At 39.5% G+C, this 22,698-nt stretch overlaps 1 protein-coding gene across 3 annotated transcripts in view; it reads left to right on the top strand.

Moving 5' to 3' along the window:
* Nucleotides 1–5,730: 5,730 nt before the first annotated feature.
* Nucleotides 5,731–22,698, top strand: part of FAM204A (family with sequence similarity 204 member A) — a 29,521-nt gene continuing 12,553 nt past the window's right edge. The window contains exons 1-6 of one of the 3 annotated variants that reach the window (XM_057736341.1): nucleotides 5,731–5,771; nucleotides 11,669–11,907; nucleotides 12,456–12,543; nucleotides 12,676–12,706; nucleotides 12,892–12,991; nucleotides 20,838–20,927. In XM_057736341.1, coding sequence (XP_057592324.1) covers nucleotides 11,674–11,907; nucleotides 12,456–12,543; nucleotides 12,676–12,706; nucleotides 12,892–12,991; nucleotides 20,838–20,927 — 543 coding nt within the window. In that variant the 5' untranslated portion in view covers nucleotides 5,731–5,771; nucleotides 11,669–11,673. The other 2 variants (XM_057736340.1, XM_057736342.1) reach the window with 2 other exon arrangements.

Below are 22,698 nucleotides of genomic sequence, written 5' to 3' on the forward strand. Positions count from 1 at the left end.
AGCCTTCAAGCAGACCACCAGGAGGCCACTTACATGACCACCGCTCACCTGGAACAGTTTTGCTATTTTTTAGAATAAATTGAGGATGTGGTGCCGAAGGTGGAAAGGAGGTGAGAGGTGGCATACAACAGGTTGTTTGAGGGGGTTATTTGAAAGTCAGATTTGATTAAGGGAGTTCCTAGTGAAGGGTATCCTTGAAGGCTGGGTTGAATTTACAAAACCGAATGCATACGCCCGAAATTAACTCAACATTGTAAATCAATTATACCCCAATAAAAATTTTTTAAAAAGAGGCTAGTAAAATACAACCTCCCCAAAACCAAAACAACAAACAAACAAATGAAACTGAATGCACAGTATGAATGGGTGGAAAGGAGGGAGCAAAAGCATGAAAGCAAGAATGAAAGGGAATGAATGAATGAAATGGGGAAAACAGTAGACTTGATGATCAGATTTGTTCCTTATCCTCCATTACCACCGCTTTTATCCAGATACTAATCATTTATCCCATAATGGCCTTCTAGCTAGGTGTCTTTCATGTTGGCTCAACTACTTCGAAATCCATCTTTCATATTCACAAGACTATAATATTAATCTCCCTGGAGCACCTGCTTCCTTTAATTACTCCCTTGATTAGAATCCTTTCATTCCCTCCACTCTATCAAGGTAGACATTGTGTGATTGCCTTAGCAAAGTCCCCTAGAGTCTGACCCAAACTGGCTTCTTCTTTTTTTTTAAAAAGAAATTTATTAATTTTTTTTATTTTGGGCTGCATTGGGTCTTCGTTGCTGCATTCAGGCTTTCTCTAGTTGCAGAGAGCAGGGCTATTCTTTGTTGTGGTGTGCGGGCTTCTCACTGCAGTGGTTTCTCTTGGTGTGGAGCACAGACTCTAGGTGCATGGGCTTCAGTAGTTGCAGCACGAGGGCTCAGTAGTTGTGGCCCATGGACTTAGTTGCTCTGGGGCATGTGGGATCTTCCCGGCCCAGGGATCGAATCCCTGTCTCCTGCATTGCCAGATGGATTCTTAACCACTATGCCACCAGCAAAGTCCCAAGCTGGCTTCTTATGTCTTACCTACACTGCAACATTCCTGCCACTCTGCATTTGTTCATGTGATGCTCCTAAACCACCTTCCCCATTTCTCTTCATCTCATGCCTTATCTCCACTTCCATCACCCATTCATCTTCTCCACAAACATTTCCTGAGTATCTGCTCCAGGACAAGGACTGTGCTTTCAAAGGAGCTCACAATCCATTGGGGGTAGACTGACCTATGACAACTAATTGTATTTAAGTGTGATAAAGCCCTAATTGTGCTGTGTATCAACTAGAATGATGGCACAGAGAAGAAAGGCATAAACTGTATGAGTCAGGAAAGCTTTAACTTAGAAGGTGATATTTGATCCAGCTTTTGAAGAATGAAAAGAATTCCACAGCTATAAAAGGGAAAGGCATTCCAAGCAAAAGAGATAGCACATCCTAAATTCCATTCTGGGACTTCTGTAGTTTCTACTTACATTATGGACCTGATAATTTTAGTAGTTATCACTCAAAATGTATCATTTACTACCACATTACATGTCTCAGACTACAGACTTCTTGACAGGCAGTTTATATACTTCATTTGTATTCTCCGCAAACCTTAGTGAAGTGTTAAGCATTGGGCCCATAGTAAAGACCATGAAGATGTTGATGGATTAATCTGATAATCTTTCAACATTTATGTACTCAATCTTTTTGTGTCTGTGTTCCCATAGAACTTTATTTATGGACACTAAAATTTGGATTTCATGTAATTTTCACAAGTAATGAAGTATCATTCATATGATTTTTTAAAAATATTTTTTAGAGCAGTTTTAAGTTCACAGTAAAATTGAAGGCAAAGCACAGAGATTCTTCCCTATAGGAATTGCCCCTCCCCCATGACCAAAAGACCCCACCAGGGTGGTACATTTGTTACAACTGATGAATCTACATTGACACATCATAATCACCCAAAGTCCATAGTTTACATTACAGTTTGCTCTTGGTGCTGTACCCTCTATGAGTTTGGACAAATGTTTAGTGTCATGTACCTATTATCATGGTATCATACAGATTATTTTCATGACCCTGAAAATCCTCTGTGCTCTGCCTGTTCAATTCCCCTCCTCCCAACACATTCGCACACACACACACACACACGCCTCAGTTTCTGTGTGTAAGTGAAGGAAACTAATATTTATTGGCCATTGACCACATGCCAGGATGAGTGTTAAAAGCTTTATATGTGCTCCTTCATTTAGAGAGATAAACCAGACAAGGGCTATTTTGGAAGATGAAGGTATTAGGAAAAGGGAGAGTAACGTAGACTTCAATGCAGCGATCCAGGAATGATTGAAGAGAATGCCTCTGATGGGATTTGATCACTCACTAGGTAGCGAGAGGGATGGAGCAGGAAGACACATTTTGCTCCTGAAGCCTCTCTTTCCATGAGCTTCCACCCAGCACACAGCCCACTGGGTAGTAATGATGTTTACACTTTATTAACTGCACTATGCTGAGATTTATCAGAACTTCACCATAAGAGGGGCAGTGTGTGACAGCAGGAAGAGCAGGAGCTTCAGGGTCCAGTGAAATGTCCCCACCTTAGTTTTGCATGTTACTACCTGTATGACATTAGGCAAGTTTCTTAAACTCTTGAAGCCTTAATTTCCTTGTTTGTCAATTGGATACAATAATAACTACCTCATAGGTTTATATGACATTAGTTGCAAAATACCTAGCATCCAGAAATGCTTTGTCTCCTATCTTCCTACATACAACCTATTGGATCTGAAGAATTTGAAAGTACAAGACACGATGAATAAAGAAAAAGTACTTTTCTTTGGCAACATCCTATATTACAGAAATTCTGTTTCCTCAAATGTCAGCTGTTGCCAATGTTACAGTGTTAGTTGTTCAACATACTCTTAGAAGATTGACATTGTTTAGTGATGATTTAATTTGCAAATTAAAAAAATTCAGATAGAGAAATTGTCACACAATTCCTAAAGTTGAGAACTCTCTTGCTTCTATTCTTTTGCATAAGTCACTAGACTACTTTTTCTTCAATGCAGAAAATGAGGCCTTTTGTACAGATGGAAATAACTATTCTCTTTCTCAGTTTCAGCAAGAAGTATATTTATCATTTGTTCAACAAAGTTGTATTCACTTTTTCCAACTGAGAAATATTTAAGGGATTTCATTATATTTGGGGAAATTTTCATCAATCAGAGATTTAGCAGTTACCAAAAAAGACCTCCACAATTAATCTTTTATAACATGAGTGTGACTTGTAATCTCTACACTAAGGATAAAAATTACTAAATATAAGGAAAAATGATTCATAAACTATAATATTTCTTGGCAAAGAAAAACTGCTTTATGATTTTTAAGATGGTTGAAAATTTAAATGAAACTTACATGTTTGAAATTAGTGCCAGATGCAATGCAATTCACTAGCTGCATCACATTCTCTATGATTTAGTAAAAGATATTCAATAATTCTATGTTTCATAGAAATATCACAAATACAAGTATTTCATTCACAAAATGCATGGTTTGGCAGGGTTCCAGGGCAGGAATTTGCTGGAGGGAAGGTAAATTTATTGATTAAAATAAATCAAATGACTGACATTTCCTCCAGAAAACTGGCAAAATAATAATATTCAGAGACCGAAAGTCTTACAACTAAAACCAGAAGTAAAGTCTGAGCTATTTACATTTATTATAGGAGTCCAATAATGTCATAAGAGTAAATAATCAGAGATTTGAGAATTCTCAAATTAACACAGAACATTTTAAACTACATGTTTTTTTGGAGTAGGACTTTCCAAAAACCTTTGATGTGAAATCTGGTGGTTGTAAGTCTTTGGAGTACTTATAATTGTATCCCCCCTCTATCCTTTGCACATTTATATGCACTAAACAATGAGTATTCTCTGATGGAACATATGTAGAAACAATCCAGATAGTTCTTAAACAGGCCAACAATATTTCCTTCCTACCCCATGTCTCAGTTCTTCCCCCTTGGTACTCTCTTTCTCCATTTTGGTTACACCATCAGCATTTGTCATGGACCGAAAGTTCGTGTACCCCTAAAATTTATATATTGAAATCCTAACCCCAGGGTGGCTGTATTTGGAGGTGGGGTCTTTAAAGAATTCATTAAGGTTAAATGAGGTCATAAGGGTAGGGCCCTGATCCAATAGGATTAGTGTCCTAAGAAGAAACACCAGAGAGCCCTCTCTCCCTCTTCCTGTCCTTACATACACAAGTGCACAAAGAAGAAATTTTATGAGCACACAGCAAGATGGCTGCTGCCTACAAGCCAAGAGAAGAGGTCTCAGAATGAAACCTACTTTGCTAACACCTTCATCTTAGATGTCCTGACCTCCAGAACTGTGAGATATGAATTTTTGCTGTGTAAGCTACTTAGGCTGAGGTATTTTGTTGTGGCTGCTCCTGCAGACTAAGACTGCAAGTAAAAGGTTTAATGTAACAGCCACAGCAGCATTTTTGTACACGTCCTCTCTGTAACTGCTTAACTTTTCATGGATTTGGATTCAGGGAAACCACTATTGAGAGGCTGGACACACTTGGCCAGGAGAGTTTCATACAGATCCTGAAATCACTCAGCCCTGCTTCTATCTGGGAAGCAGAGAATGTGAGCGTGAGAAGGGACCTTAGTGACCCCAGCTTGTCAATTCAGGTTTTGCAGTGCTTCTGGGTTCACAGAAAACTCCTCCATACATCTGGCACATCTTCTGGAAAACAATGGGGGTGAGGGAGTGGATAGTTAAGTACTAAACTTAAACATCTGTGTATACTAAATCGTGATATGTTATTGAGTGCAATACAAAAATTTTACACATTTTTAGAATGCTTCAAAGAAAAGCATTATAGGTAAGCTTAGTGACAATGACAAAAAAATAGCTGAAAGACTGAAAATTACTGTGGGCCAGGTAATGCCTTAAGGGGTTTATGTGTTATTTTGTTACATAATCCTTACAACACTGGAAAATAGAAATGTATTGTTATTATTATTACAGACCGCTATTTCAGAAAATGGAAGCATTTCTAAAATAGCCCCATTCCCATCCCGTATCATGGTGTTTTATTTTCCTTACAGGCTACCCCCCCACCCCCACCCCCGCTTCCTTATTTTCTACGCTGCCTTAAGCCGCTGCTCAGAGCCTAAGCCAGTGGCTGCCACGGAAGAGGAGCTCCATGAGCTTTTGGCCAAGGCCACACAGCTGGTCAGTGAAGCAGCTGCCACGATCACATGATGGTAAGCGCCACGAGAGCAGGAGTAGGGACTATTTTGCTCTAAACATAGGCTGGCAGGGTGCCTGCTCAATAAATATGTACAGAAAGAAAAAAAAGTAAGGAAGGAAGCTACGGGGAAAGGATGAATGAATGGAAACGTTTCCAGAAAGGTCCAGAGAGCTTCTCAAGCATTCTCCGTCCTTGGGGCACCAGAGGACGGCAGGGGATGGAGAAAGAACAAAGTCTTAAAAAAATATTCAGAAGAAAGGAAAAAAACGGCGAGGGAAACTCGGGAGAAAAGAAGTAGATAGAAACGAATCGACACCTTCTCTCCTATTTTAAAACAGAGCCGAGCGCGGCCGGTTGCCATGGCGACCCCAGGCCAGAACGGCTTCAGTCCATTGGCTGAGATGCCGGAGCCAATGAGAAGGCGCTATGTTGGCAGGTCTTAAGATGGCTGCTGGGCGGCCGGCTCCGGACCGGTGAGTACGGCTGGTTGCGGGGCTGGTTCTCGGCCGGCCTGGGTTCCGGTGTGACGAATCTGGGAAGGCCGGGTGCGGGGAGCGAGGGAGCCAACGTGGGCGTCCTCACAGCCTCTCGGCGGAGCCCACAAAGCCTTTGGCCCTCGGTAGCGTCGGCGGAGCTGGCCTCCGCTTTGCTCGCTTTGCGTGGACCGGGCGTCGCAGCGCCTTCCCCAGCCTGTTGGTGGGAGAGGGGTTCTCCGTCCCACTCCAGCCAGAGTGAGAGTGGGTGAGGAGGCTTTCCATCCGGGATACAGGCTCTTGTTGACAATTGCTGTACCCGGAAAAGGGCTGCAGTTAATGCGAGTGTCAGCAACCTAAACATCCTACATCGGAATCTGCGGCGCTGAGTTCTGTGCCAGGAGGGGATTCTTCCCGTTTGGGGATCGGAGTGTGGCCCTGCTGCCGGAGAGTCTGCAGAGTTCCGGGTTGTGCAGCCAAGCAGGAGAAGGTGTACCTTTTTAGAGCCACCCTAAGTTGCAGTCCTGAACCCTGTAAGTATTCTCACAGCGGCATCCGATTTAAAATGAGCCTCGAAGTGTTATTGGTTACCTGTAAATCTTTCCATGTAGGGTCTTGAGTCTGGGGAAGTGTTTTCTAGCCTTGAGCTAAACAAAACACTCACTTTGATGAACACATACGCATGCATGCAAAATCCTGCTAAATAGTTTATCTGGGTAATCAGATTGGTAACTTAAATCCGAAGTCAGGCCTGTGATTCAGTTGTACTTTCTCTCCCTTTTTGAGGAGAGGGAGCACATTTATTTCATCAACGTGAAAAGGACATGTACGTTAGTGTTGGTGATAACATGCTATAAATATTTCAGTTAAGTAACTAATTCCCAGTCATAGAAACTGATTACTGTGTGAAGTATTTAACACGATCTTCAGATTGGTTGGTGGTGGTTTATGATTGTCCAACGAGTAAGATTAAATTCAGATGAGACAAGATTCAGATTTCTGTGATTATTTCTAATTGAATACAAAAGCTGGGAAATAAGACAGCTTCATTTAGTAAAAATGGAATTGAAATTCTGAAATATTAGAGGCAGGAGACGTTTACCCAGTAAACTGCTCAGATTGGGTTTTGGTTATAAACAGTTGCCCGGGCGTCCAGAAAATGTAACATTACCCAGATTTCTGAATATGACTTTGATGTATGCAGTTTAGTATAGCATTTTACATAGCTTTCTGCCCTTAAAAAGTGAGAAAAAATTCTTCTTAATTAAATTTTAACAGAATTACAGGCTGGAGACATTCTTCGGACCCACTCTCAAATCTTTGTCACCAAGAACATATTACTATTTAAACTCTGCTCTCTATAGAGCTTTGACGCCATGGAGTTCTATTTTTCTAAGATAAGTGGATCACAGTGCATTAAATGAGTCAGTTACCTTATCTGTAAAGGGGGTTTCGATAATAATTCCTAACGGAAGGGTCATTGTCAGGATTAAGGATAAAACAGCGCCTCTCACGTTGTTTGTGTGCTGTGCATAGCAGTGACCTGCTTTGTTTTTCTTTTTGTTTCTGTTTCTTCTGTCATAATTGGGATTTCTTTCCCTTTCTCCAGAGCATCTTTTAGGTGTTCTCTCTGAAGTGCGGAGTCTTACTGAAAACTAGCAGGCTTGGCTATGGTGACTGGGTTAGGAGAGAAACCTTATCTTGTGGGATGTTGGGGCTTGGTTAGTATTGTGCTGGCTGAGAGAGAATAGAGTGCTACAGCAGAGAATGAGGTGATTCTGGGCATTTGGGCACATATGCTATTGAGATACATAAAGAAACATTTAGAGCCTCAAGACACCTCAGAGATCTGATCAAACCCGTAATGTTACAGCTTAAGAATGAAGACCCAGACAGTGCGGTGGCTTTCCCACAATTGTGTTGTTCAGGACTAGAAACCCATCTTCTGACTTTCAAAACAGTGCTTTTTCCCCCTGCTCTAACACTGGTTCCCAATTCTTTCACAACCTAGAACCCCTTTTATTATAATTTGATATCTCCATGGATGCTGTATTTTGAAAGATTGTGTCTACTGAACTATATTCATTAATTTTTTAAAATAAAAATCAGGTCTGTAGCTACCAGTCAGAGCCTCTGATGAATGAATACATGGTGAAGAATAATGTTTCATTTGAATTTGTCTCCTGACCTAAAGGTGGATGATATTGTTTGAAGGATAATAAAACATGTTGGGCTTTTTGAATATTGAAATTTAGTTAGAGACCTCTGTTACTATCTTCATTGAACTTTGGGAAAACCCTACCTGAGGAACTGCTGAGCTGTGTCATGTTCTTCTAGATGCATTGCCATCTGCCTGGGTGTGCTAAGTAGTGACTGTGCTTGGTTTCCAAGGGCAAAAGAAAGTCCAGCCATTCAGACTATGTGATACGTAAATATTTTTTGTTCATCATAAATCGTGTCAGCCCTGGACTAAAGATATGTTTGTTCTGCATAGCATACACAGAATTTTTTTTTGTCGAATAATTGTGGAATGGGAAAAATCTTCACTCCAGAGGTAGCGTATATGAAATGAAGAAGCTGATATTGAAAACCATAGAGAAAAAAGGGATTCAGAATGGTTTACACCTTCTTTGGGGCAAAATGATTAAATTAAAATATTTGACTTACAGGCTAAAAACATGAAAGTTTATGTATTAATATAATACATGGACTGTTATATAGACCTTGCTATTATCTACACTAAGAAACTTGTTTCTTGTTCTCTGATATGCCACGTCTCTTGCGAATGGCTGAGTAATTTTCACATTTGAAGGGTTATTTGGAGTGATCTGCTTTAAAGTGAGAGAATGCACTCTGAAAGCTGTGAGGTGAGAGACATGTCTAAGAACTAGAGAATCATAATCCAGAGCAACCCAACAGAAGTAACAGGAGGCCTGATGACACCAACTGGCACCATAGTACACTCGGAAATGTATAAATAACATGTATATGCTTCGAGTAGAAAGACAATGTTTTGGAACGTAAGCCTAAAGCAAGTCTCAAAGAAGCCACTCCATTTGGCTGATTTGCAGCCAAGCTGCTGTCCAGGTGGTCAGCTTTACTTTGCAGGCTCCTCAGTGAATTATTTGTGTTTGTTAGTGGCCACCAAGTTGCCCTGGGATTTGTGTGTGGTGTGTGTGTGTGTGTGTGTGTGTGGCCACAGGAGAATGGCACATCACTTTAAGGATATTTAGCAATTAAGTTCAGAAACACACCTTATTTGAGCTTTGCCTTGTTTTATGGATTTGGACACAGAGTCCACTTTTTTAAAGTTATTTTAATTTTTTCCCCACTGTGGGCACACGCAAGAAATTATCATGCCAGCCAGTGGCTTCCTGAGGACAGTTCTTAATGCCACATCAGCAAGCACTTATTAAAAATAGGTGATTTTGAGAAAGTCCAAAATTGATCAGAAGTGATTGAGGGCTGATGAGGAAGGGCATGCCTTCTCCCCAGCAACTAGCACTGCTTCCCAAGGTGAAACCCGTTCGGGTGCCCAGAGCATAGACTCACCCTGTGGAGATACTGAAGCAGTGGCCCAGTGGAAGAACGGTGCCCATCTGAGCCGTCCCAACTGAAGGCTGGGCTGAGTGGTGCTTGGCTGCTGATGGACAGAAGCTTGCCATTTGTGTGGAATGTTGGTTCCGTGAGGTTAGACATTCTTGCCTGTTTTGTATACTGCTGTTCCTATGTCTTGAAGAGTGCCTGGCACACAGTGGGCATGCAAAAGATGCTGTGGACAGGGAAAAGAAGCAGTGGCTTCAAGGATAGAGCCCCAGTTAGTGCTAAGAAAGCTAACTCTGAAACTTGTTACTGTCCTTAAGTCCTGAAATGGATAGTGAGTCTGAAGGTATATTATATGCCAGTGGCAAAGTCATGATGGAGCTTGCTATTACTCCCTTCTCCCTGCTTCTCAGAACAGTAGAACTATTTTTATTAATAGCACAACACCTGTTTTTCAATATTGGCATGTTTTACACTATGTCCTTTATGCTAACAGACTATCTCAAGATTGCCTCCATTCCAACTTTTAAAATCCTTAGGCCAGATTTAGGGATGGATCCAGGTTTTATAGGGCTTGGAGCTTATGTAATTTGAGGTCTCCTTTTTAAAAAAGAAAAAGGAATACGAGATTCAAAATAGAAAATTAGGTATAGTGCTTTGAAAGGACCTGTGAAAAAGAAGAGCCTTGAAGCTTAAGTTCCATTATCTTCCTGGTAACTTGCTTCTGGTTTTATTGTTCCATTCAGAAAACCAGATACCAGCATTTTTAATTGAAACTTCATGTCAGAATGTGGAAATCAGGGAAATAAATGACTTGAATCAGTTGCTAAGTGAATGCACCTCGAACATTAGAAACTTCAGAGCTACCTTATGGATGCTGTCACCCATAACAGAAATGATAAAAATGCAGTACATGGCCACAGAAATAATAATGGCGAAAAGAACTTCGTGTTGATAGAGTCCCCAGAGCCTCCTAAACACTATGTTGAGTGTTTCAGTAGCTTATCTCATTTCATCCTCAGAGTAACCCTGTGTGCAGTATGATTATCCCTGTATTACAGATGAAAAAACTGAGGATCAGAGGTGTTAAAAATGATTTCCTCATACTGCTAGTTTATGGTGGAGTCAGGATTACAGTTGAAGTAGTTAGATGTTAGAACCCTTCCTCTTAAAAATCCAAGAGAATGCTTTGGTGAGGATGTTTCAGAGAGCCAGCAACTGTTGAGGTTGGACCCAAACTGTGAAAAGTGAGAGCTGTGATTCTTTGGACTTGGGAGGTAGTCCTTAAAAGTTATCAGGAATCCATTATTCAGAGTAACGCAAAATCCCGTGAGATTTTGCAGGTGGTTTTCTTACTAGGTTAACACAATAGAGGGGCAGAAAGCTCAGCAAAAAAGATTTCCATCCTTCCATTTTATTCCTTTAAGTTGATAGTAAATCATGAGCAGTATAACCAACTTTTTTATTCTAGGCATCTTTTGAATGAACTGGTTTTGGCTCATTACGTATGCTAAAATAGACTGTGCCATGGAGATGAATAGTGAAAATGTACTAAATTATCATAATTTTAGCAAATGATTACAACCTCAATTTTTAAAAATCAATTTTATTAGGCTTAACAATAGTTAATGGTTCTCTCTTCCAGTGGGCTGTAATGATAGAAATTACCCTTAACTTTAACTTGTTTTCCCAATACAGTATTATTTTAAAAAGTTATATGGTTTTGTTAAATTGTTAGGATTATACTCCATTTAGCATTACTTTAGCAAGCAGTATAAAATGTAAAACTAGGACATCCTTTTTACGACCATACTTTTCTCAAACTACTTGCACAGCTTAAAAATTTTCCTTTGAGTAATAGTTTCCTACTCTGTAGTTAATAAGTCCCCTGAAGTTTTATACATTCAAATACAGGTGAAACATCCAATTTTATTTTCTTCTCTAATTGTTACAGCTTGAAATATAGTATTATAATTCTTAGATTACCTGCAGTGTATATTGTTAGGCTCTTAACATTCTTAAGCAGTGAGTGCTTTTACTGAATTTCCTTTGTTTTGGACAGGATTATCCATATATTAGAGAATCGAGATTCTGTTGTCATTAAGTCATTCATCTGTAGGTGTGTCTTGTAACAAACTTGCTTAAACTACTTTATACTTTTTAAAAATTTATACAAGCAAAATATTTATTTTAATATGGAGGGTACATCCCACTTTGTACCAATTAAAAAAAAAGTTTGGATGGACTGTTCCCAAACCATTGGTATAATTAAGAGCTTCCTGGGGTATCTTTTAATGGTTTTAAAATTCTTTGCATGTCTGTTTTATATGTCTTAATTTTTTTCCCTTTAACAGAAAAGATGTGGAGTGGGCTGTTACCTCCTGGCCTAAATGAAAGTGATGTTGAGTTGAATTCTGATGATGAAGCCACAGTAGAGAGGTCTGAACTTAACTTACAGGAAGATAAAGAAGATGGGACCATTACAAAAACAGACATCTCAGATATCCTTACAGATGGACCAAAAACTGAAGCAGAGGCAAATGTAAATGCGTATGAAGAGTGTCCCTCTGGAGTTCCCTTAAATATGTGGAACGTAGGTTTTCTCTGCCGTGTTCTTATTAAAGCCTGTGTCTGTGTGTTTGTGCATGGTCCTGTGTGTGTCTCTCCCATGGTCAGAATGTATATATTCTTGGGAGGTAAATAGATAGGAAGATTGACTCAGGATACTTTTATTACTCTGTGGGTCTGTGGCCAACTCATTGGCCACTCAGATACTTGTGTTCATTTTTGTTTTGTTTTTCATAAAAAGAGGAAGGAAAAAAAAAACATTTAATAAGATTAGCTACTTTGCCTAATGTAATACACAAGGAATTTTGGTCTTAATCTCTTTGTTGTCTACGAGCCATTGACTTTTACCCTTAGATTATCAGATTGACTTATTTGGAAATAAATGAAGATAAAAACTCAAGTTCTGAAAGTCTCAGACAATAGAGTATCTCAAGAAGAACTAAATTACTTTCATTAAATTTGTATTTTTATAAATGTTAGATTATAGTTTTTTATTACTTAACATGTTATTTTTCAAATGTATGCTTTTTTTCAAAATGTATATGCTACTTTTTTGTTTTTACTTTTATGTAGAAATTTCAAGAACTGCATAAAAAACATTCTGAACAGAAAACCTCAACTTCAAAATCCAGAAAGAAAAAAAGAAAACGCTCCAGAAAAGGTGTTTTAATTCAGGTTAATTGTCAATAGTGCTAGTGTTAAATTGAGACCAGTTGAGCTCAACAGTTTTTAATAAGCATAATTTTGAAATAACCAAATACTTAGGTATTGACACTTTGTGAATTCTTTTCAGGTAAATTGAAGAATGAAGAAGAATCTCGTAGGTAGGTGGAGTTTAAAATATCTGTCTATCCTCGGCAGTATTGTAGAACTTGTACAAATAGTTGAACTACTTACCTCTGAAACGTAAGAACTAGTTGATGTAATATAATTGTAGTAACCAATTAAAAATGGTAAATGTAAAAATGAGTACATTTTATGTAAAACATAAGTTATTGTCTTCTTACAGTGAACAGTCCTCAAGTGAAACCCGGTTAAAGGAGCTTAGTCAGTATTTTGGAGTCAATGATAGGTTTGACCCCCCTGTTAAAAGGAAAAAAATTGAAAAGGTAAGATCTTTTTTATTTCATTTTATATCAGCCAGTGGGAAATGTTTGTAATGAGCCTTGCCTAAGATATTTCTCCTCATTAATTTGTTCAGAGACATTAATGTGTGCAAAATGCTAGATAATCGAGTAAGTATATTGTTACAAATCTTAAAAAAAAAACTGTTAAGAAAGAAACAAACAGGGTATTGTGAAGAAATTGAGATGGAGGCCCCACTTTAGCTGAGTGGTCAGGGAAGGCCTTTCTTAGAAGGCGCCGTCTTGCCAAGACCAAAGGATGGGAAGGAACCATTTATATAAGGAATGCTAGCATAGAAGTGATAACCTGGGTAGAGATCCTAGGGGAGGAAGAGCTGCCATGGGACATTTGAGTAGCTGTAAGAAGGGCAGCCTGGCTGGATGGAGGCAGCGAGGAAGAGGAGGGTGGGTGGCCTTAGATAAGCTTAGAGAGTCAGGCAGGCAGGCACCAGACTGTGTAGGACCTTAAAGGACACAGTAAGGAATTGGGTTTTAGCTGCAGTGCAGTTGAGAGCCATTCAAGGGTTTTAAGTTAAGGGAATGACATGATCTAAGTTATGTCCGAAAAGACTGCATCTTATGTGGAGGATGGACCTTGGGGCAGCAAAAGTAGATGACAGGAGGACAGTTAAGAGACTTTTCTAGGCATGAGATGATGGCAGCTTGAACAAGAATGGTGCTGCTGAAGACAGAAAAGTGGATGGATGTGAGGTACACTGGAGAAGTAGAATTGACAGTATTTGCCTCCGGATTACTTATGAGGCGGTGGGGAGATTTGGGATTATGTGGATGGGGAGAGAACCATGCAAGGTTTTACTTAAGCAATGGTGTGAATAGTCACATTAGTTGCAAAGATGCGACAGCTTTGGAGGGGAGAAGATTTAGAGTGGGGCCTATCCAGAGTTAATTCTGGGGCCCAGGTAATACCAGCATGCAGAAATAGAGTAGACTGTTGGTGAAATGAAGCAGGAGCTTGGAGGAGAGTCTGAACTCAAGATGCACGCTTGGGACTTGATGGCGTTAATACTTAGTAGAGGCTTGCATGAATGAGTAACTTACACATTCACATAGGGAAATGCTGGCAGACTCCAGGGGCATGAAAATTGAGCTCGGGGCCATAGGGGTATGGGTGTAGAGGCCTGCTGATTGAGCCCAAGGATGTTGTGTCCTGCATGTATGGACAGGGTCATTGCTGTATACTACTGTGTGTAGAGATCATTACCATTTTCTGGTTAATCAGTCTTCCTTATGAAAAATCTGATTTTTAAACCCATTATTGGGTGGAATTGCCTCATCGAGGGCACATACATTAAGGAACTGACACAGAGTTTTACATGTGAACCTTTTGATTCCAACTTTGCCAAGAATTCCTGTCACCTAGTCCCTAGAACACTGGGGAATAGGAACCAGGATCACCTTCTGCTGCAAATAACTAGAGCTATTGAGCAACCTCCTTCTTCCAAATGTTCAAGTAGGTACAGAAATGCTAAATTTCTTACAAAGAAAGATCACTGGTAGAGGTGAAACCAAAACCCAGGCTTTATTCCACCATTCGCAGTTCTCCAGCTTCACTGCCCTGGGGCTGATAAGCATTGTAGAGGGTGATTGCCGTACTCTTGACCCCTGTGATTCTGGTGGGCTGGGAGGAGGGGTCATGTGAGGAGGATGCCCTCGACTGTACCAAACCTATTCCACAGCATGAGGGAGGAGGCTTAGTTGGTGGCAGTGGTCCACAGGCCATCTCTGGCCCACCTGCCTTAGAGTTCTTTTGAGGGAAGAAATGGTTAATTGTTGGTTCTCATAGGAAATATTTTGTAAAGTTTCACTTGTAAATAAGGTGGTCTTTGATCTTCAGCTGTTTACAGTATTTGTTGTGTTTTCTCATAACTGTATTGATTTTAGAATATCTAAATTGTTTCTTAGTGAAGTTAAAGCTGTGAAATTCAGTTTTTAGCCTTTTTAAATGGTAGAAATTTTGATGTCTTTTTTTTTTTTTTTACAGTCTATGTGTATTAGAATATTATTATTTCCCTACATACATGAAATTATACCTTCTTGATACTGGCAAGATATGGCTAACTTATTCATTGTCTAAAGTTTGGAATTTGTCAAGAGTAACTTTAATAAAGATACTGTGATTCCATGTGCAAAATCTTTATTTTATTTTATTTTATCTCTTTTTAAAGCTCTTTATTGGAATATAATTGCCTGCGAAATCTTTTAAACAACTGTTTTAGAACTGGTGTTCTGTTTCACATTGTACATTAGGTGTATTCTAGAAAAAATTATAAGTCAAACACCATTTTAAAAGGAAATTTCTGTTTAAGGCAAGACCACTCTAAATCCTTGTATAATCACCCATTGATCTGTTTTATAAGTTTGGCTTTTCTTCATGGTAGGCATTCCTCTGTATGAATGACATCTGACTAAGAAAGTCATGGCATCTCCTAAACAAGGAAACTGATGCTGGCCAGGCTTGTATCTGCCAGCATCAGTTGTTGTATGTTGCCAGCACTTAATATTCTATAAATAAGTGCTAGCATAAGAGGAAAGGAGGGATTTAGTAAAGCCAAATTATTTCATATTCTCTTGGTAGTTCAGCTTAATTGCATGCCAGCAGGTTCACACTCATTCTTTGGTTTGGGATCACTGTTTTACATGCACCCCTTTTGCTGTCATGCTAAAGTGTCTACTGTGAATCCAACAGAGTAAATAGACATTAAAGAATGTCCACATTGGAGGCACCAAGATAAAAGCTAAGAATAAATGTAAGTTCAGTAGTTAATAGCTCCTGCCCAAGAAGTCCAGAGAGGATCATGGAAATCCGTGAGCAGTATGGACAAAACCAGCATGGATTTCTAGTCCATTATTTTATTTCTCTGGAGCAGAAGCTGATCTGTTACCATATCTCAGAGACCCTTTTTAGTCTCCTTTCACTCAGTCACTCAACTCTCAAGAATGAAAAAGCAGAACAAACCTCTTGTGTCTATTGTATAGTCCTTTTTCTTTTCCTTCTTTTATTTTTTTTTGAACACTGCCAAGCTAAAACTATTGCTTAACCAAGGATGTGTATTTACAACACTGCTGTCAGCTACTTCCCTGACAATGCAGAGAGGCTTATATTTTTAAAAAGTAATCTTCCTAATATCCAAAGCTGTTTTAAAGTGTTCTTTGTATTAAATACAACTATAATTGTGTTTCTGGCAGCAGTTCTGGGACTTACCAATAGTTCTGTAATCATAACAATTATTTTGAATCTATGTGGGAATTTCTTTAGAATAAATTTTACTCATTAATTTCATTATAAATGTCTCAAGTCTTCTTTAGTTGAATCAGTTTGATTAGTTAGCAGTCATTTTTGGAATTAGTTTTATGTATTCTTAATGGATACTTTTTGGCAAGGAAAACCAGAGGTACTTTTAGTAATTTTTAGAGTCACTGCACAATGTCTTTGATAATTTTTTTTAGTTGTTTATGACAGGAAGCTGCTATTGTATAGTTTGGCTTTTTTCAAACTTATTTTTTTAGCAGAATACTTTTTTATTACTAGAATCTTACATGGAGCTCCAATATACAGATCACAGGCTGGCTGCTTTGAGTGGGCAGGAGTAGCGTGGGTAGGGTGGGTAGTGGTGGGTGAGGTGTAGAAGTACCATGATGTTCCCCTGGCATCAGGTACAAAGCATTCTCTCTGGATCCATACGTGATCCCCGTTGGGTGGGTAGTAGGACCCGTATTATTCTTACAATACAGATGAAGAAACTGAAGCCCAGCATGATTTGTCTAAGAAAACAGTAGGTGAAAAGTTAAATGGTCCCAAATTGAGATTTTTCTGAAGTAATAGTCCAACTTAGTTTTTACTTACCTAATTCAAATAAGTTAAGTAGGTGTGATGTGTATAAAAGTAACGACACCTAATTCTTAGTTCTTTTTTTTCTTCCTCCTTTATGGGGAGATTACCAAATTTTTTTTCCATAGATATTTAAATCTAATTGTAGAACAGCAAACTTGAGTGGACAGTTCATTTGTATTAAGGTTTAAGAATTGAATATATTGTTTGAATAAATATTTAGTAGCAAAATTTCTGTAGAAATATATTGTGTTAGTTTGACTTAAAGTTTTAATCGGTATATTAAAAGAGATTTTACTACACACATAGGGCTGGTTAGTCTTTAATATTAAACCTAGTACCCATAAATTTCTTAGATATTTATAGTACTGCCCTGACATCTGCAACGAAACTTAATTAGCGCTTACTTATTGCCTCATGGGAACCTGTCAGATACTGGCCTTAGATGATTGTCCACCTGTGACCAAATTGCCATCCCTGAATTTGTCTGTGTTGAGATATATCTTAAGTTAAATTCTGATTCTTGCCATAAGGCATCTTAGGAGCATACTGAGGCCCTGCAGAGTATCAGCAGTGCTTCTGTGCCTCCTGCCACTCCTGTGGTGTAAGAGATGCTCTAGATAATTCCAATAAAGGTTACTCTAGGGTCCAACTTAAGACTTTTAGAAGGCCTTAATGCTCAGATCTTTACTTCATGAGACTACTTACTGTCTCAAAGTCTTATGCTTGGATCTGAGCCCTTGACAAACTGTAATGAGATCCGTAGTTATACAGAGCTGAACCTTGTCTTTGTTTTAATGGTATCCTGGTGGACATAATGTGAATAACTTATTTATTGAGTGACTACTATGTTCTAAAAACTTTGCTAGGTATTTTACTTTTTTTTTTCCTGTACCTTTACCATAACTTTCAAAGAGTGTGGTATTATTCTCATTTTATAGGTGAGATAACTGCAACCTGTAGAGGCTTAGGAACAAAACCCAGGGTTTCTTGGCCATAAGTAGGGGAGCTGGAATTTGAACCTAGGTGTGACCTCAACAACCATGTTCTTTGTAAACTGTTATTAACTTTTGGTCTTACGGTCATGGAAATGTTTTACCTCAGTGGGTTTTTTGTTTGTTTGTTTTTCACGTAAGCATTTGGAAAATATTTGGAATGTTAATATCTTCTTACAGAAGCAGAGAGTTTGGGTGTGTATATGGAACCAGAAATTTTTCAGAGTCAAAAGGAACTATTTTATTTAAATAAATTGCAAAAAAAAAATGGAAGAAAAGAAACAGTCATATCTAGTGAAACTTTGTTGAAATTAAAAATAAAACTTTTGAAAGAGCTAAAAACGAAGTTGAACATGTAAGTAAAATTCTAGGGTTTTATTTCTAGGAGAGAATTCTGATCATCCAAGCAGATTCTCTCATTTTCTTTAAGGAAACCGAGGCTTATGAGTTAAGTATTTCCTTTACCCGGCATTGTGACCGTGATCTCTGACTTCTGGTGCAGTGCTCTTTCCGCTATATTAGAGGCTGCTTGGAATGGCTGGAGGAATGGGAGTTAGCTGATGGTGAGGAGATAGATTTGTAATTTTAGCTGATTTGTTTTTAAGTGAAAATTATACCTATCAGCTCAGCAGTTCATATAAGTTTCCAGAAGAGGGGAATGCTCTTGTTTTCCATTTTTGGGACATTCGTTCTAAGCTGTGGCTTCATGGTAGTGAAAGGGAGGTAAGTTAGCCGGTTGATAAAGCAAAATGCCTTATTAAGCAGACCACTGGTTTATTCCTTGGCATTGGTGGTAAAAAGAGATCTCTGTTATCCTAGGTCCTGGAGTACAGGAGTACAGCACCCAGGTCTTAATTAATCCCAGGAAGCCTAGATAATTAGAGGGAAACAAACAGAGCTATTATGTGGAATAAGCAGGACAGGCTCGAGAATGGATGCTGTTAGGTTGCTGAGCTGAAAGTGCTGGAGAGAGATGTGGCATACGGACTCGGTACTGAGTGGGCAGCAGTTAAGTGCTGAGCATCAGGGAGGGTGCGGTGGGGTCAGTGGGTGTAGAGGAATAAGGGAACCTGCAGAGATAGTGAAGGTAACATTCAACGTGAGACTTACAAGGATGGTTAAGATTTTTCAAAGGGAAACACATCCAGAGGCACAGGGAGTATGAAGAGACTGGTAAATGTGGCCAGAGAATTGGGAAATACAGCCTCGCCCAAGATGAGGCTGAGAAAGCATTTGGGGACCCTGTTGTGAAGGGATTTGGGTGCTATTCAAAATGAGTAAAGAAGTGATCAGGTGTCAAGTGGTAATGACATGATGTTTCCCTTAGAAAAACAGAAGACTAGTTTGATGAGGGTTATAATCTTACAAACGAGACAGTGAGGCCCTGAAGAAGCGCAGAAGGGAGCCATGAGAAGCACTACAAAAACAGTGAAAATAAGGAAAGGAGTGGCAGCATTGAAGATAACTGAGGATTCTATCCGGGGTGACTAAGGGGGTGGTCACCTCTGAAGGAGAGTCAGAGCAGGAGGTGATGAGCTTGTTTTTCCACATGATAAAAATTGAAGACCCTACTTCTGCAGGGCCTTCAGCATGAAGAGGATACCCTTGGTTATCCTCTTCCCTCCCTCCCACCGCCTTGGTCTCTCATGAAGTAGAGGTGGAGTTATAATCTGCTGAAAAGGAAGGAGGTAGGGTTGAGGGTATTTGAAAAAATGAAAAAGACATGCAACAACCTCTTAAAGGAGTGTGGGAACTTTCAAGGGCAGAATTGGGAGCCCAACAGCTGAGTTGGAAAATCAGCGTTTCATAAAGCCAGTCATTTGATTTTCTCTGACGTTGCTGGGACACCTAGATCTTAAAGTAGTAGAAATGAGTGGTTGGGAATAACTAAAATAAGATGTGACATTGGAGCAGTTGAAGGTATTGCTTAGGTCAGTGGTTCTCACACTTTAGCCTGGAGAGAATCAGTGGATCGCTGGGCTCCACCCCCAGAGTTCCTGATTCGGAGAATTTGCATTTTTAACGAGTTCTCGGGTAGTGCTGGTCCAGACTCAAACTTTGAGAACTTTTGGCTTAGAATCTAGTTTGAAAAGGTTAATCATGGGTTGCAGGCCAGAGAGGGAGGATAGGAGACTCCAGGAAGGAGCTGAAGGACTGTGAGAATAAACCTGGTGTCAGGCTGTGGGGGTCCAAATGAAGACAAGGCAGGGTCATGGGCTCTGAGGACTTGGGTTAAGTGAAGGACAGAATATTGTGTTTACAGAGAATTCTCAATTGTAAAGCTCTTACATGTTCTAGGGCAAGCCTGTTCAGAGTATTGGTCTTCTAGGAGATAAAGCACTTGTGCCTGAGTGTAACTCAGTGTACTGCTTCCTTCTTTGAAAAAGTCTTGTCCTCATCCCATACCCTTCCTCCCCTAAAAAAAGTCAGCTAGACAAACCTGTGCATAGTCATGTAATTGATTTACATACTGGCACAAGCTCAGTTCCTAGCCTGGCATCATTCACAGCCCTGAACTGGTACATAGACCACACTTGGAGAGTCCCTGGCCTAGAGTATAGATTCTGGCGTGGGGGGTTATTTAGTAGTCCCTGAAGGAGAAGGATGTTGGAAGAGTGAGTCCAGGATGTTGTTTGGAGTATCAGGAGAAAAATTCTGCAGAAATACAAAAAAGAGAAATTTCTAGAGGCTGGTGGATGATCACAGGACCAGAATGGGATAAGGACAGTAGAGCAGCGTGGCCTGGGCTCAGAGACTCTGAGAGGCTATTGAATGACGGTCTCAGCTCCAGTTGGGAGCAAGGAAAAGAAGCCTAATCATCTTCATCAGTAAATGGGAGTGGTACCAACTTACCATATGTGCTTATTGTGAGAATTAAATAGTCAAAGTATGTAATGTGTTTGGTGTAGTCCTCTGACATAGTCTTTGCTAGCAAATGTTTGCCTTTCTTTCCTGCCTCTAAGTTTTAGGTTTCTTTTCTTTTTAGTCAGGTCTTGAGAAGAGCATAGACCAGGCTGTGGAAGAGTGGAACATTGAGAAGGCGGAGGAACTCAGCAACCAGCTAGCTACTCGAGAGGTGAGTTAGCCCAACTGATGACACTCTTCTGTGCTTCCAGATCTTCTTAAATGAGCGTACGTTCTTTTTGTGATCATGAGTAAGTTCAGTATTCAAATATTTGATCTAAGATTTTCCATTCGGTCCATTTTCTTCCTTCTTAATCCACCATTATTTCGAAATGTTGGGTTTTATTTTTGTCTTTAATGTTATTAAATTATTCTGATCTAAATCTTATGCTGGAAATAATCCATGATTGATATTCAACCCTAGATTTCATCTAATTCTGAGAGCATTTGCCAGTTATGATTAAAAGGCTAGCTTTCTTTTTCCATTTGCATCTTTAACTGAGTTTAACTCTCCCTGAGGGCAGCCATGTGCTCTCCTGTCACATCTCTCAATGTGTTCCTGACCCTTGCTCCCCAGAATGCTTTCTTACTACATATTCTAAACAGCTCCCTCGGCCCTAAATAATTTTCAGTCTTTTTTTTAAGCCTATACTCTCTAGTATCAAACTAACAGGTATATTGAATATTCTTTTTCCAAGTACCAAGACATCCTCACTTGCACCCTCTGGGAGGAATATTCCTCCAGTTGGGAATCACTGGCAGGTATCACTAGGCAAAGTCACACATAAAGAGCTCATAATTGGCATATGTTTTTTTGTCATTATATTGTAAGTCTTTTTTGTTGTACGTAGTTTTTAGGAAGAAAGCTTTATCAAAGCTTTCATTTTTAATGTGTCCCTACCTTCTTCACCTCATTCTTAAACTGTAACTACTCCATGATGTTTAATTACATAGAGAACATCGTCAGTCGTCTGTGTAAACTGTTGGCATGTGCACTGAACAGTGTTTTCTAAACCGAGACTAGTGGTGATGTTACTATTTCTGTAAATTCTGTGGAAACACCGTTCCACCCTTACACCCTCCGGTGTCAAAAAATCTACCATTGGTGGCTGTTTGCTGGCTTGTTTATTTTCTCTCTGGCTGCTGGCCTCAAGTATCTTGTGGGATTTATACTTTTATGTAGGGGAGAAAACCAGTTCAGAAGTGAGGCTTAGGGATTCACAAATTGTCTTTTCCCCCCCGCCTTAAACCTTTAAATCAGTTGTCACATTAGATATTGATACTTTGGTTTATAATGTGAATGTATATGCATGTACACTTATTAATGGCTAATCTAAAGGAATTAGGAAGCTGTGAGCTTGAATTTGGGACCTAGGCAAGAAGCAGCATAAATGGCAGTTATGTGGCATTTCAAAAAGTGAGATTTTTAAAAAGTTTTTGATGTTTGCTTTTTTTTTTCTTTTTGGTAAGATTCATTCATCCCTTCCTAGCCTATGATACTCTTGTGCTTTCAGTTTGAAAATTGCTCTGTTTCATCTTTAAAGTAGCCATATTTTGCTTTCATTGATTATAGCATTCATTGAGTATAATAGCATTTTCTAATTCTCTTTCCAAATAGAAGGATTCAGGTATTACATTTTTTTAAAGTGTTTATTTAATTTATTTATTTTTGGCTGCGTTGGGTCTTTGTTGTGGCACGCAGGGTCTTTCGTTGTGGTGCATGGGTTGTTGTTGTTGCGCCACATGGTCTTCTCTCTAGTTGTGGCACATGGATGTCTCTCTAGTTGTGGTGCGCGTGCTCAGTAGTTGCAGTGCGTGGGCTCTCTAGTTGTGGCCCGTGGGCTCAGTAGTTGCTGTGTGCGGGCTTAGTTACCCACCCAGGGATCGAACCCACGTCCCCTGCATTGGAAGGTGGATTCTTAACCACTGGACCGCCAGGGAAG

Source organism: Hippopotamus amphibius, chromosome 5 (genome assembly GCF_030028045.1).
Source record: "Hippopotamus amphibius kiboko isolate mHipAmp2 chromosome 5, mHipAmp2.hap2, whole genome shotgun sequence".
Lineage (NCBI taxonomy): Eukaryota > Metazoa > Chordata > Mammalia > Artiodactyla > Hippopotamidae > Hippopotamus > Hippopotamus amphibius.